Here is a 14329-nt window from a genome sequence, read left to right on the forward strand (position 1 = left end):
AAAAAAAAAAAAAAAAAAAAAAAAAAAAAAAAAAAAAAAAAAGTAGTATTTTGGGGCCCTTTTATAAATCTAAAGACTGCTCAAAAACAAAACAATTCACTGTATAATTTAAAAATATAAACAAGGTAAGGATTAGCCAAAAAAATAATAATAATAATAATGACTACTCCTACAGGAAGGGCAGGAATGAGGGAGAGGGCAGACATGGACACAAGACTTCTCTAAACCCATCTTTGTTGGTAGTTTTGATGTTGGACTCATGGAAATATGTTACATAATTGCAATAAAATTAAACAATTAAGGGACACCTGGGTGGCTCAGTCTTTAAGCGTCTGCCTTCGGCTTAGGTCATGATCCCAGGGTCCTGGAATCGAGCCCCGAATCAGGCTAGCTCAGCGGAAAGCCTGCTTCTCCCTCTCATACTCCCCTGCTTGTGTTCCCTCTTTTGCTGAGTTTCTCTCTGTCAAATAAATAAAATCTTAAAAAAAATTAAACAATTAAGAAGAGAAAGCAAGGGGCGCCTGGGTGGCTCAGTGGGTTAAGCCGCTGCCTTCGGCTCAGGTATGATCTCGGGGTCCTGGGATTGAGTCCCGCATCAGGCTCTCTGCTCAGCAGGGAACCTGCTTCCCTCTCTCTCTGCCTACTTGTGATCTCTCTCTGTCAAATAAATCAATAAAATCTTTTAAAAAAAAAAAAAAGAGAGAAAGCAATAAAAAAATGAACCGAAGTTAATATAAAGCTGGTGACATAGCCACACAGAGAATTACTTCAAATGATTTAAAACATAACATTTTGCCTGTACATTTCTCCATAAAAACCCTACATGTATTAATTGTCTTAGTAGTAGTAATAACGTTAGTACTGCTATTTGGAAACTATTAAACATGTACTATAGACTAAGTCAAATAGGTAATGATGTTGATATATTTAGGAACCAAGAGTTTCAGCACAAGAAGAGATACAAATACAAAAACAAAACCAAAGAAATTAGATAAAAACTGTTTTAACACTGACTTATAAAAAACCAATATGAATTCATGATTTAATTTTAATTCTAAAAATATGTATATTTTAGGTCTGTCCAGTATAAAGGGCTGGAAGCAAAGGATACCTCAGGAACAATGAGAATCCACCCAGACTGTGGTCTCTAAATACCATTTCCACTAACAGGAATCAGGCTCCATAGAAAAGTGGGTGATTCCAGCCAGGGCTGAGGCAAGAAAGGGACAAGATGAGCCTGGAATACCTCATTGCACCATAAAACAGAAGTGTTCAAAGACCACTGTTATATGAAGGGATGTCTGCTATCCGAAGGTGAACCTTTCAGCATCCAAAAGAAGAATATATAGATTAAATGATAACAATAAAAAAATCCATGAGTTCATATTAATACCTACAACGAATTCCCTGTCTACTTTTGGAAGTTGCTAGAGCACCACGTCATTACTCTGAAGACTGAAGAATTAAAGAAAAAGAACCAAGACTTTACCTTGATTTCCTGATTCAAACATTCAAACTGAATTTAGGATAATCAAGTAGTCAATGAGGGCAAGTTTAATTTAAAAGAAACAGAGTTCCAGCCAATAAATGTGGAAAGAATGATAAAATTTAGAAATCACCATTTCGTAGTTCTTAATGATATAGTTGATGGAGGCAATGATCATCAGCGGCTTCACATTTTTAGGTGAATGGACAATAGGGAATTTGCAAACAGATGGTACAGGTTAACAACATCTGAATCCAAAGACCGACAACTTAAAATCTTTCAAGGGCACCTGGGTGGCTTGGTTAGGCATCCAACTCTTGATCTCAAAACTCAGCTCAGGTCTTGAGCTTGGGGTTGTGAGTTCGAGCCCCACACTGGGCTCTACACTGGGCATGGAGCGTACTTGGTAATAATAATAATAAAAGTAAAATCTTTAAAAGTGGGACAGCCTGGGTGCACCTGGGTGGCTCAGTGGGTTAAGCCTCTGCCTTCGGCTCAGGTCATGATCTCAGGGTCCTGGGGTCGAGCCTCACATCGGGTTCTCTGCTCAGCAGGGAGCCTGCTTTCCTCCTCTCTCTCTGCCTGCCTCTCTGCCTACTTGTGATCTCTGTCTGTCAAAAAAATAAATAAAATCTTAAAAAAAAAAAAAAAAGTGGGACAGCCTGACATCACATGCCTCTTGATGTGATACCATGATAAGTATACATATTCTTGACAAAAAAGAAAAACTTGAAAAATTGAACCTGCATTTAACCAAGTAGTACTGATCTAATTAGTTGTTTAAAGGAAATATGGGGGGCGCCTGGGTGGCTCAATGGGTTAAGCCTCTGCCTTCGGCTCGGGTCATGATCCTGGGGTCCTGGGATCGAGCCCCGCATCGGGCTTTCTGCTCAGCAGGGAGCCTGCTTCCTCCTCTCTCTGCCTGCCTCTCTGCCTACTTGTGATCTCTATCTGTCGAATAGATAAATAAAATCTTTAAAAAAAAAAAAAAAGGAAATATGGGAGGGGCGCATGGGTGGCTCAGTGAGTTAAAGCCTCTGCCTTTAGCTCAGGTCATGATCTCAGACTCCTGGGATTGAGCCCTGCATGGGGCTCTCTGCTCAGCAGGGAGCCTGCTTCCTCCTCTCTCTCTGCCTGCCTCTCTGCCTACTTGTGATCTCTGTCTGTCTAATAAATAAATAAATAAACAAACAAACAAACAAAAAAAGGAATATGGCAGTTACAAAAACAAAGTAAAACGCCACCATGTGGCTGCAACTAGACAGAGCCAGAAGAGAGGAAATTTCTACAAGACAAATAACCAGAATTCTTCAACAAGTAAACAGGATGGAAGAAAAAGGCAGAGGGGAGGGGGAATTATTAAATTACACAAGAATTACTAGACACATTATTAACCAAAGCAGTGCTTGGACCTTGTCTGTTACTGAATCAAACAATCCAAATGTAGGACAACATTTTGAGATGACCGGGAAAATATGAACATAGTCTGGATAGTAGATAATATTAAGAAACTGTTAGTTCTGTCAGATGTGATAATGGAACTGTGATTATATTAAGAAGTAATCCTTATCTGTTAGAGATGCATGACAAAATGCATTATGCTGAATTTGATTAACTCACTAAAATGAACATGTTTAAATATAATAAATTTGGAAAGTTTACTCAAGTAATCATTACGCACTAACTAAATAAATCTAGCTTGATCTTGGCTTTCTGCTATATGTGGAGCCACAGAGTTCTGTTTTCAAGGAAAGAGCCCTGGGGAAGCCTGTGTTGAGGCTGAGAACCCCAGGCTGGGGAGGAAGCCTCCTGTGCAGGGTGGGCTGCCTGAGCTGAGAGCCAGGGTGAAGGTGCTGCCGAGGGCTTTGCTGTCGCCCGCGGGCCTGGCTGGCCCCTCGTCCCCTGGAAGTGTGGGCTGGGAAGCGGGATGGCATCTCTTGCTTGGAAAGTCATGCTGCACCCAGGGAGCGGGCACTAAGGGCTGCCACGCTCTAGGGAGTTTTATGTAGGAAATGTTCCCACTGTATACTTTTAAGGCATCACTATGAGGCGGAAAAGCCGGGCAGACTTGTCTGAAGGCCTTGACTAAGGTGTTTTTATTCATTCTTGTATAAGAACTTTTGCTGAAGAGATCATCCAGGCCTTCTGAGTCTACAGGAGTCATGAAGCCAGCTCCAGAAGTTACTGACGGTGCCCTTCTCAGGAACAGTATGAAAACTGCCAAGATCCAGGCTCCCTGAGCACTAACCCAATGAAGACAGTGTTCTAAGTGCTTTTCACTCCCACACTCAGTCCTCCAAGCATCATATGGGTCAGCATCCCCAGGTCCCCATTTGACGGACGAGGTAACTAAGGCTTGGCGAGGTTAAATAACTCAGTCAGTGCCAAGTATCTGCTAAGTGCCAGAACTGGGGCCCCCCAGGGAAGGCCAAGAAAGCCGGCACAGGTGTTTGAGGGCACAAACATGGAACTGGTTGGGGCCCTGCGTTCTCTCCCCCTGGGGCCACTTACTGCATTCTCGGGATGGAAGATGTACGAGGCAGGAGAATTGTCCACAATGATCACTTTGCTCAGCTCCCGGCCCAAGCGACTCAGGTCTTTCACGTAGTTCCCACGATGGAAGACGCATGATTCTCTGAAGAGCCGGGCCCGGAACACGCCCCAGCGGTCCAACAGGTCAGCCACAGGATCTGCGTACTGAAAAGCAGGTTGCAGTGAAGGCTAGGCAGCCGAAGAGCCCAGAAACCCTGACCTACTACAGCAAGTATTACTTGCATTACTCTTCTAGAAAGGGATGTAAGTAACTGGATGTGTTTTAGGATCCTGGTTCTTCTTTCCAGGAGTGCAGGATACCCTGGACTCTTCCATTTCTTTCACCTCTCATATCCAATCCATCAGAAATTCTTGGCAGTTCCGTCTCCAAGACTACCTTGAATCCACCTGCTCCTCTGTGTAACTGGCACTGTCCTGATCCCAACCTGTGTAACCTCTGCCTGGGGTGGCGGCGTGAGCCTCCCAAAGAGCCCCCCACATCCCCCGGCATCTCCTTTGCAGCCGTTACCCCTCCCCGTGTCAGAGTGGCCACTGGAAAACTCATCCCATCAGATCATTCCCCTGCTTACAACCCCCGCTCTTGACCTGCGACCCCTGGAGGAAGGCCCACACAGCGGCAGCTACATGATTTCTGCCACCTCCCAGCTCCAGCCCGTCACCTGAGCTGCACTGGCTGACCATGGTCAGAGCCTCGGCACCAGTGTTCCCTCCGCACGGAACACACACTCTTCAGATCTCTGCAGGAGCCTCTCCTTCTGCCTCTCTGCCTTTCAGTCTTGGCTTCCCCAGCCACCTGTCTGGAGCATGGGCCTGCTCCTCCCTTCCTGGCTCCTAATGCCTCACAGTGGTCTCCTTCACAAGCTCCCTCACCAGCCCTGGGGATTATGGATTTGCTCTTCCCTGCTCGGGGTGCAGGCCTTGTCTGTCGTGCCCACCATGATGTCCCTGGCACCCTGCACAGTGCCCACCTTATGGTGGGGGCTCAGGAAATACTAGTTTCATCCCTGAATGAGTGAGTGGACTTTGAATCTGGCTCATGTGGGATGAGGCCACATTGCCCCCTATGGGTGCTTGGGGCAGCTGGGCCAGGCCAGCCCCTGCCAGTCACAGGACATTATCAGACTCCCACTTCCCTTTCCTTGGAGCCCAGGAGTTTTGAGTGGGAGCCCAGGAGTTTTGAGTTTGAGCCCAGCTCACAGCTGGGGCTAATCCTGCTTGGCCCTCAGAGCCTGGGGGAATTTTCCCAAATCAGGCTAAACAGGATAAAGAAATAAAGGTATCATCCTTGAGGGGAAAAACCTTCATAAATGAAAATGTCTAAAAGACTGGGCTGCCCTGAGTGGCTGGGGCTGGAGGCAAAAAAGTGGCAGTTCCAAGGCCCACATGAGGCCACGCTTCAGCACCAAGACCAGCATAGCCAGGTGTTACCAGGGCCCAGCAATTCTGTCAGGGAGGCAGGAAGCCCCCAAGGCTGGGGTGTTGGGAAGGCCAGCAGTGGACGGCACAGTAGTGCCCCAGAGCAGAGCAATGCCAACACGTGGTAGGATGCAGGGCCACGGGGCTATAGGCAGCAGCTCCAACTCTGTGGGAATGTCCTGCTTTCCCTGAAGGGAGGGGCTGAGGGGCAGAGTCTGGGAGCAGGCTATATTTTCCTGCTGACCAGGTGGGCACTGCAGTTTTCAGGTGGTATGGGCAGCCAAATGCCTTGTGGGTGCTAGGGGGCTGACTCTAGATGGAAATGGTGATTAATTTCCCCAGAATTATTAATACTGGTGGTGGCATACATCCTTCAAGCAATGTCTGAGTCTGGGGCTCTAAGCCTTGGAGATGAATGTGGAGAATATAAGCTTCATGAGGGCAAGGGCTTTGTCTCTTGTTCTCTGCTGCATCCCCAGTGCCCAGGACAGAGCCCAACTTACAGTAGGCACTAAGTAAATATTTGCTGGGTGAATCCATCCGTAAAGGAAACCAAGAGGAGGAAGTAGACATTGAAGGGCTCTGACAGTCAGCGGAGGGCTCCCGTGGGCTCCTGGGCGGTGGGCCAGTATGGCAGTGCTGGCTGGGAGCTGAGCCCAGAGCCAAGAACTGGGGAGTGCCCACCTGTCCACAGGGAGGAAAGGCCTGGAAGCCTTCACCTGGGAGCTGATGCAGCTGAGCCAGGCTAGAGTAACACTGGGAGAAGGGATGCAGAGACAGATGGAGGCACAGGTAGGAGCAGGCCAGGAAGGGAGACTGCACGAGGATGCTTAAGTGAGTGCTGGGGGCAATGCCAAGCAAGAGTGTTTCAACTCTGCCAACCTCCTCCCGACGCAGCACCCCCAATCCCACCAACTCTCCATCTCCCCTGAGTGGGTGCAATCGTCCTGTTTGTTACTTCCTTAGCTGTCACTTCAGGCTCCTTGGCACCCCAGAGTACTGCTAGGAGAGTCATCTCCCCTACAGTACTATTGCTCTTGGTGCCATTCATGGGAAAGAGCGCCCACGGGGAGCGCCCTTCCCTGAGGTTGTGCTCTTTTTAGTGTGCGAAAGTAAGGCCTAGGTTTTGGATTTGTGTTGTCTACCAGCTCATGCTTCAAGGCCTGGCAATGAGCCTGGCAGAATGTTGTACAGGTGGGGTTCTCTCTCAACTCAGCCATGACTGAGAGATGGTCCAAACCGGGAATGCCCAGTCTGGCAAAGCAGGGTATCTGGGAACTTGGTCAGAGTCCTCAACTCAGCATGCAGAGGAGAAGGGAGCTGTCCAGAGCCAGGGATTGTTGGGGGTGGTGGGTGCTGCATGTGAGTCCTTGCAGCAGGTCTGGAGATGAGCAGTTGGCTAACCTGGGCCCTGCAAAGTTCATCTCTGGGGCTACTTCAGAGTCCTGGAGCTGCCCACGGAGACACTGGTGGTGCCCCCCACAAATGGATGGTGTTGGCCCCATCAGACTCGGGATTTGAGAGATGATCACGGCAAGGATCTCCTCCGAGGAGTGTGGACCTACCCTCTTCCCCCTTGGCTCAGCACATCTGTGAAAGGGCAGACATAACCAGATTGGGGGTGTGTCCTTTAACAGTAGGAGAAGGCAAAGAAACCACTCTATGTGGTTAGAGCCAGTGTGAATGTGGGGCCAAAGATTCCTGCTGAGCTACAAGGGCAGACCATATAAACTGTCATCATTAATAATTATGATAACTAAACAAAGAACATCAGGAGCTCTTAGCACGTAGCAGGGCCAGCACAGCAAACACAGCAGGGGCTCGGATGAAGACTTGCTGCACAGAAGTCAGGCACTATGCTATGCCCATCACATGCATTATTTCATTTGATCCACTCCACGAGGTAGAGGGAATTATCTCTAATTTCTAGAAGACCCGGAGTCAGGAGACTTGAAGTCCCTTGCCCGAGCTCCCGGGGCTCACTAGGGCAGGCAGAAGCCTCCTCTGGCCTGTGTATGCAGGTGAATCTCGGACACTCGTCCTTCCCCAAACCTGTGTAAGCTAATGAAGGACACATAGGCTCAAGGCTGCCAGTCATTGAGGAGATGCAGATGCCCCTTCACAGTGACACTGGACACATTCATGATATCCTGGTCTGCGGACATCCAGCTCAAGGCGGCTGCCTGCTCAGCTTCGTGGGGCATTTGTTCCAAGGGCTCCCTGTCACCATGGCAACCCAGAAGCCTTTCAGGCTGGTACTGTGCACATGGCCTGCATCCATCCCATCTGGGGTGGGAACCTGTCACCATAGAAACCGCTTCCCCTCCCTTACCAGAGGGCTGTCTGATGGACAGCGGGTCGGAGTGAAGTGGCTGCGGGTGCCCAGCTGGGAGCAGGACATACCTTGGCCAGGCTGGCAGTAAAGAGCACACACTCGAAGAGCTGCCCCATCCTCTGAAGGAACTCATCCACGTGGGGCCGCTTGAGCACGTACACCTGAAACGGCAACAGACAGCAAGCTGGTCAGTCGTGGCAGCTGCTGGGGGTTGTGGAGGGCCAACACCCATGTAGAAGAATTCCTGAAAAGGCAACTGCTTCCTGTCCCCAGCTCTATTGGTGGCATGGAGACCCCAACTGAATGAGCAGAGGTTGCACTTCAGGCCACACTCCTTAGATGGGGCTCCAGGTCTGAGTTTGGCGCAGACACTCCTCCCAAGGGAGAAAGGGAAGCTGACCGTGATACTTTGGGTCTTGGGGATTTTCCGAACCAGTGAGTGGAAGGGGTGTGCCATGTTTGTGTGAAAGGACTCATTCTCTCACATGTGTTTCTTGGCATGTGTTCTGAGTCAGGCCCTACATGGACATAGGCCAGGGTCTGGGGGCTGTGCTTCGGGAGGTCCAGGCCCGGCCCATTGCCCGGAAGCGCTGGGATTGCTCCAGCTGCCACCTCCTACCCTTGCCTGGAGCACCTCCCTTGCTCGGCAGGCCTGGGGTTGGAGAGCAGGCCCAGCAAAACTGTAAGAAGAGTCTTCCTGGGAAGCTGTCCACCGGACACTCACAAAGGTTACTCTGCTTGGTACAGAAACAGATGTCAGGGGATGTGAAGCCGGCCTACTCCCAGGCCCCCGGTCAGCCATCAGGAGGGGCCTCCAAGCAGGGCAGGGGGCAAAGAGCAGGCTTTCCTGCTTGGGGAACATGAACCAATCTGAGGAGACCAGGGAGATGGGAGAGAAGGCAGAGCTGGTGAGAGAAGATAGGGAAGGTGGGAGGAGAGAACTAATTAAAACTTGAATAAATTCCATTTGAAATTAGCCACTTCCCTAAAATAATTCAAACTTATTAAAATTCAATTCAGCTCATATTCACTGAGTCCCAGATCTGTGCTCAGCCTAAAGAAGTTACAAAAATGAACAAAACACAGGCCTTGCCCTTGAAGAGCTCACAGTCTAGAGCAGATATAAATAAAAACAAATCAGGATAGGCATGCATAATGGAAGTTGTAGTACAGGGATATATTAAGGGCAGTTAACTCCCCTCTCAAGGGGAAGGAATCACAGAAGGTAATATCTGGCCTGGACCTTGAAGGATGAACAGGAATTCACCAGGCTGATGAGGATGAGAAGTCAGCTTCCAGGCAGAGGGAAGGGTATGAGCATGAGACTCGGCCTGAAAATACCTTAGTGTCAGAGCACAGCTGAGCCCTTCATGACCAGCCTTTTAGAGGAGACGGGGGATAGGAGAAGCGGCTGAGGAGCAAGTGTGAAAGGCAGGTGCGGGGGAGTATGCGTGGGGTCGTGAATGGCAGATGTTGCCAGCTGTCTATCCCGTGGAGTCACAGAAGGGAGGCAAGGCTCTGTATCACACAGAGAATGCATTCTGTGCACTGCACGGGAATTCTGCACAGAGCCAGGGTTCGGTGGGAACTTGGGCCAACTGGAAGAGTAGGGCAAGCACAGTCTGTGGCCAAGGGTGCAGTGAGGGGCCCCAGGGTGAGTGCCAACAGGGCTGTGAGGAGCTGGGAGGTCAGGTGGGGGTGAGGGCTTGTGGCTATAGTAGATCCAGGCCCCCACTTTGCCCAGGAGACTCCTTGATGCCAGGGAGTGGGTATGGCCTGTGGTCCTTAGTCTCCTTGGGAATAGTGCCTGGAAAGCAAACTTGGCTACATGAAAATGGCGGGAGACTGATTTGGGAACTCTGGTTGTTGGTGCCTCTGGCAGAGAGGAAGGTCCTGGGCCCAGATGCCGGCCTCCAGGCCCGCGTCCGCGTGCAAGTAACCGAGAATAGGCCCATTGGGACCTGCACAGCCTATCCTGGATTACTTGAACGAGGCCACGGCCTTCGCCAGGGCCTTGGTCCTCCTCTTGGCGCCTGTGGCTTCATTCCCTCAGGAGAGAGAGTTTCTCACCCCAGCCTTGGGGCCGTGTAGTATCTACCACCGTATGAATCATAGCGCTGTCTGGAGGGAGGCTGGGAGAGCTAGGCTGGCTCCTTCGAGAATGGGCTGGCCAGAGCAAGTCAGGCCCCGAGGGTCACGCTCACATCTCGAGGTAAGAAGGATTAATTTCTCTCCTAATTTTTGCCATGCTGGTAGGCAGCCTCTCCTTTGTCTTATTACTTTGTAGCAGAAGCCAAGATAATAAATGAAGCCCTAACTGCTTCTCAGATGCTGAGTTAATTCAGCTGATGCTTTTGCAAATGTGAAATGCCCAAGTGCCTGCCTTTTGGCTCCCTGATGGCTTTTAGAAGCATGAAATGTGGAGACACTAGAGATAAGTTGCCTTTCTCAGGGCCAGCTTCCTGGCAAGATTGCCTGGCAGGGGAGGGAAGGGACTAGAGCATCAGGTAAAGAGCCATGGGCCAGGAGGCATAGGACTAGAAGTCTCATTTTAATTCTTCTCATTGTATGACCTTGAGTCAACTCTTTCTCTGACTGAGCCTCTGTTGCCCCATCCGGACAATGAGGTGGCTGGGCCAGCTGATTTCCAAGTCATCACCAACTCTAACACCCTGTCCTCAAAGGCCAAAGAGATGACTGGCATCATTAAGGAAAGACATCCTTTTAAAATGGTTCAAGCACCAAGAGAGATTTTCCTTCCTAGGATATAAACACATCAGGCCCCGTTAAGACCCTGGGGTTGACAAGGAAGATGGTCAAACCATCCCTGTGGAAAACCTGACAAAAATCTCCCCTACTCCTCAACCTCCAAGGCTAGTTTTCCTACAATGTTCCAATATGTTCATAAATGAAGCTATTCCTGGAGAACCATCAAGGAGAAAAAATATCAGAACAAAGATGCATGCCAATTAACTAGGGCATCTTTATTCAAATTTGCCTTTGGATCTGAAAACACACCCTTCCCTCTTCATCCTCTGGGTTGGGATTTTGCTAAAGATTCACTGGAGAACATGATGTAGGAGTGAAAAATCAGTCCGGAGTGGCTGGCATTGGAAATGGACACTCTTTCTCAAGATTTGGGATTTTCCTGTTGCCTGCTAGGAGAGTATCCAAGAGCACTTACATGAGGAAGTTAATTAGACCATCAAGCCAGGCCAGCGGGGGATATAGGCACTTCTAAAAATCTGGATCAAATCAAAGAACTATTTGAACTTGCAACCACATCTATTATCTACAGATTTTTGTTTCCCTTATAAACTCAGTACAAAAGAAATTCATCTGAGTGAAAAAAGCAGAAAACCATTGTATTTATTTTACAAAGCCTGCTCCCTTTTGATTCAGTCATAAAATTATTGATGAAATGGGAATTTAGGAGTAATTTCACAGGAAATGTAATTACTAAAAAATGCTAATTGAAACTCAGATTTAGCTTTGATTTCTTACCTGATGTATAGTTCCATCGATTTCAACCGGAACAATAAAATCAGCATTACTAATCGGCTAGAGAGAAAAGAAAAGATAATTACTACATCTGAAAGAATAAAATAAAATTGGAAACTTTACTAAGAATAAAGCTTGCCTGGACTAATGTTTTTATTATTGGAAAAAACAGTTCAGGCAAAGGATGTTCAAGTATGCTTTGGTTCCTTAAAGCACAAGCAGGTTCCTTAAGCACAAGCAGGAAAGCACATTTTTTTCTGTTCCGAGTATCATTACCTTTTCAGCATCTTGGTTCAACCTCTCTATTATCTTCCTGGCCGGAACGACAAAGGGTTGGGCAACCTAGCCAGGGAATGGGGCTTCTCAGAGAGCCCAACTCTTGCCTAGAGCCCTGCCAGGATGGTGCAGAACCACTGCTGGCCACCAGGGGGAGAAGGTGAGCGCCTGATGGTCCCAAAGGATGGCGCTACATGGGGGAGAATGATTTGCACTGGACCCACAGATGCAGGCTGCCCTGTGATGGGCTGCTCGGCAGGAGATGCTGAGCACATGGACACAAAGCAGGGCCACTGAGAAGTGAGGCTGAAGTCAGAGGCCACAAGCCATGACTGTGGGCAGGCTCCTTCCCTCAACCTCGGCTTCTCCTCTCTTCCACAGCTATAGTAATGGGTCCATTGAGGTCCCAAGCATCAGTGATTTCAGCCTTGCCCGGCACCAGCTCCTGTCCTGAGCAGTGGGGAGAGCCAGCCCACCCTAGATTGCTCTGCTCTACGTAACACAATGCCCAGCACACCCATAAACTTCAGCATACTTAAAAGAACTCTTTGACAATATTAATGACACTTAAAATCCAAATATACTTTGGCAGTGCCTGTGTAAGTCACCGCTGGGCTTACATACAGTTCTTAATGGAATTCCATAAATGAGGTGGAAACTACTCAAATGAACAGGGCCCAGAGAATCAGAACGCAAGCCCCTGGGACAAGTAGGAGAGAGAGGGGAAGGGAGCATGTATGTGGTGGCCCGGGGGCAGGGAGTGTGGGCAGGGGTGTGTATTACTGAGTATCTGGTCAGAATCTGAACTGGGATCTGCCCTTAAGCCCATCACAACACACACACACACACACACACACACACACACACACACACACAGTTCTTTGATAAGTAAACTGAAAATAATGTGGAAAATTTTAGATTGCAGAACTGTTCTTAAGGACTCAGTAGAGCACCTGAGGTTTAAGATTACAATTTATTCACTCCTGTGGTTGGAAGGCTAAGGATGATAAGTTTGGTATTTTATAATTCTATAACGAAAATACAAAATCATGCTAAAAAACACAAGATTGAAGGCAGAAACTCTGAAAAGGTATTAGCATATTGTGATATCGTACTCCACAGAGTACATTAAAAGAGAAAAACCGTTCCCCAGTACAGACCAAGCCTGAGCCTCAGTCTCTTTTCACGTGCTGGTGTTAAGGGGGCCATGCTAAGCCAGGGTTCTTCCCCTGGGTTTAAGAGCCTGTGTGTCGTACCACTGTACATTTTTAAGGAGAGGCCTCTGAAATGCCCAGAATACTAAAAACCATACACTAAAGGTGTATGCCAGAGGGGAGGAGGGGAGGATGGGTGAAACAGATAAAGGGGATTAAGAGTCCATGTATCTTCTTTTTTTAAAAGTCTATTTATTTATTGGACACAGAGAGAGAGAGAACACAAGTAGGCAGAGAGGCAGGCGGAGAGAGAGGAGGAAGCAGGCTCCCCACTGAGCAGAGAGCCAGGACCCTGGGACCATGACCTGAGCCGAAGGCAGAGGCTTTAACCCACTGAGCCACCCAGGTGCCCCAAGAGTACATGTATCTTGATGAGCATGGAGAAATATATAGAATTGCTGAATCATTATGTCGTGTACCTGAAACTAACACAACTATGTATGCACAGTATACTTGAATTAAAAAACCCGCACAACAAAGAATTTCCGGCTTGCAAATATAGGCAGGCCAGGGAGCAAAGAGATGAAGAGATGCTGTTCCCATCAACTTGTGGTATAATACCCTCTGAGCAGGCCTACCTTTGGAGGCAGGAACTGTCCGTACCCCAGGCAGTCTGGCCAGTGTTGGAAGGAAGCCATGTAGGCTGAAATGGCAAATGACCCCTGCTCCAAAGGACTTTCCTCCTGAGGGATTTTTAAAGTCCTAAGCGACTTGCCCATAGGCAAGAAAAGGCTTCCGATGCTGTGCAGAGCTGAGCTGGGGCACAAGGTCATGACTGCCACGGGGCCAATCCTTGTCCCGTGGATTGGAAGGGCCCTCAAGGTGCTGGGGAAGGAAGTGACACCTCCAAGCCCCAGTGGCTAGGCAGGTCATTTCCCACTGCTAGAGTAAGTGTGGCACCTGCTCCACTCTCCCAAAGGATTCACAGACAACTGCCTGGCCTTGTCCTGTTAAGGAAGGCTTCTGTTCAGTGAGAAGCAGGCACAAGGAGGGTGTTTCTGACAGAAAGGTCTTCGGGTCAATTTGATGGCTCTTCCACTTCCCAATACAATAGTCAGGGAATGACTGTGGTTCACGTGAGACACATACCCCACCATGGGTGATGCCTTTCACATATCTCAGCAAAGCAAGAGGAGTTGAGGGCTGGGGATAAAAGGAGGAATGGGGTCTAACTGGCCAGTGATAGTGCAGCAGTTTCATCTCCAGAAATACCCTAAGGGAAAGCAGGACAAGGATCCTACTTCTTCCCGTGGAACCCCTATTCCCAAACCTTTCCATCATTTGCCTCTTTTAAACAACTTGTTTCATTTAAAAAAATGGAAAAATGGTTCACAAAGTCACTTCTTAATAGTGTAGCCACAGCTGTTCCCACATGGACGCCCTCTGGGAATTTGTAATTTTTGCTGTCATTCTGGCAAGGAGTGGAGTGAGGAAGGGGACGGAAGGAAGCCGGTGGTTTGATGCTTCTTGTGACATCACTAAAGCCCCGCCCCCTTCAGGAAAGAAGTCGTGCTTATGGATGGATACTCACTGAACTATGACGTTTAA

The 14329-nt window shown here is 48.5% G+C and overlaps 1 protein-coding gene across 7 annotated transcripts in view; it reads right to left on the minus strand.

Moving 5' to 3' along the window:
• The window catches only part of CTDSPL (CTD small phosphatase like), a 117175-nt gene that overhangs the window by 4793 nt on the left and 98053 nt on the right, over nucleotides 1-14329 (minus strand). For all 7 annotated transcript variants that reach the window (XR_009402429.1, XM_059390562.1, XM_059390560.1 and 4 more), the window contains 3 exons: nucleotides 11295-11351; nucleotides 7859-7951; nucleotides 3998-4183 (listed from right to left, as the gene is read on the minus strand). Coding sequence is in view for 6 of the 7 variants with exons in the window: in XM_059390562.1 (XP_059246545.1) it covers nucleotides 3998-4183; nucleotides 7859-7951; nucleotides 11295-11351 (336 nt within the window). In the remaining variant the exon portion in view is untranslated. The remainder of the gene's footprint in view (nucleotides 1-3997; nucleotides 4184-7858; nucleotides 7952-11294; nucleotides 11352-14329) is intronic.

This window comes from Mustela nigripes, chromosome 2 (assembly GCF_022355385.1).
Source record: "Mustela nigripes isolate SB6536 chromosome 2, MUSNIG.SB6536, whole genome shotgun sequence".
NCBI lineage: Eukaryota > Metazoa > Chordata > Mammalia > Carnivora > Mustelidae > Mustela > Mustela nigripes.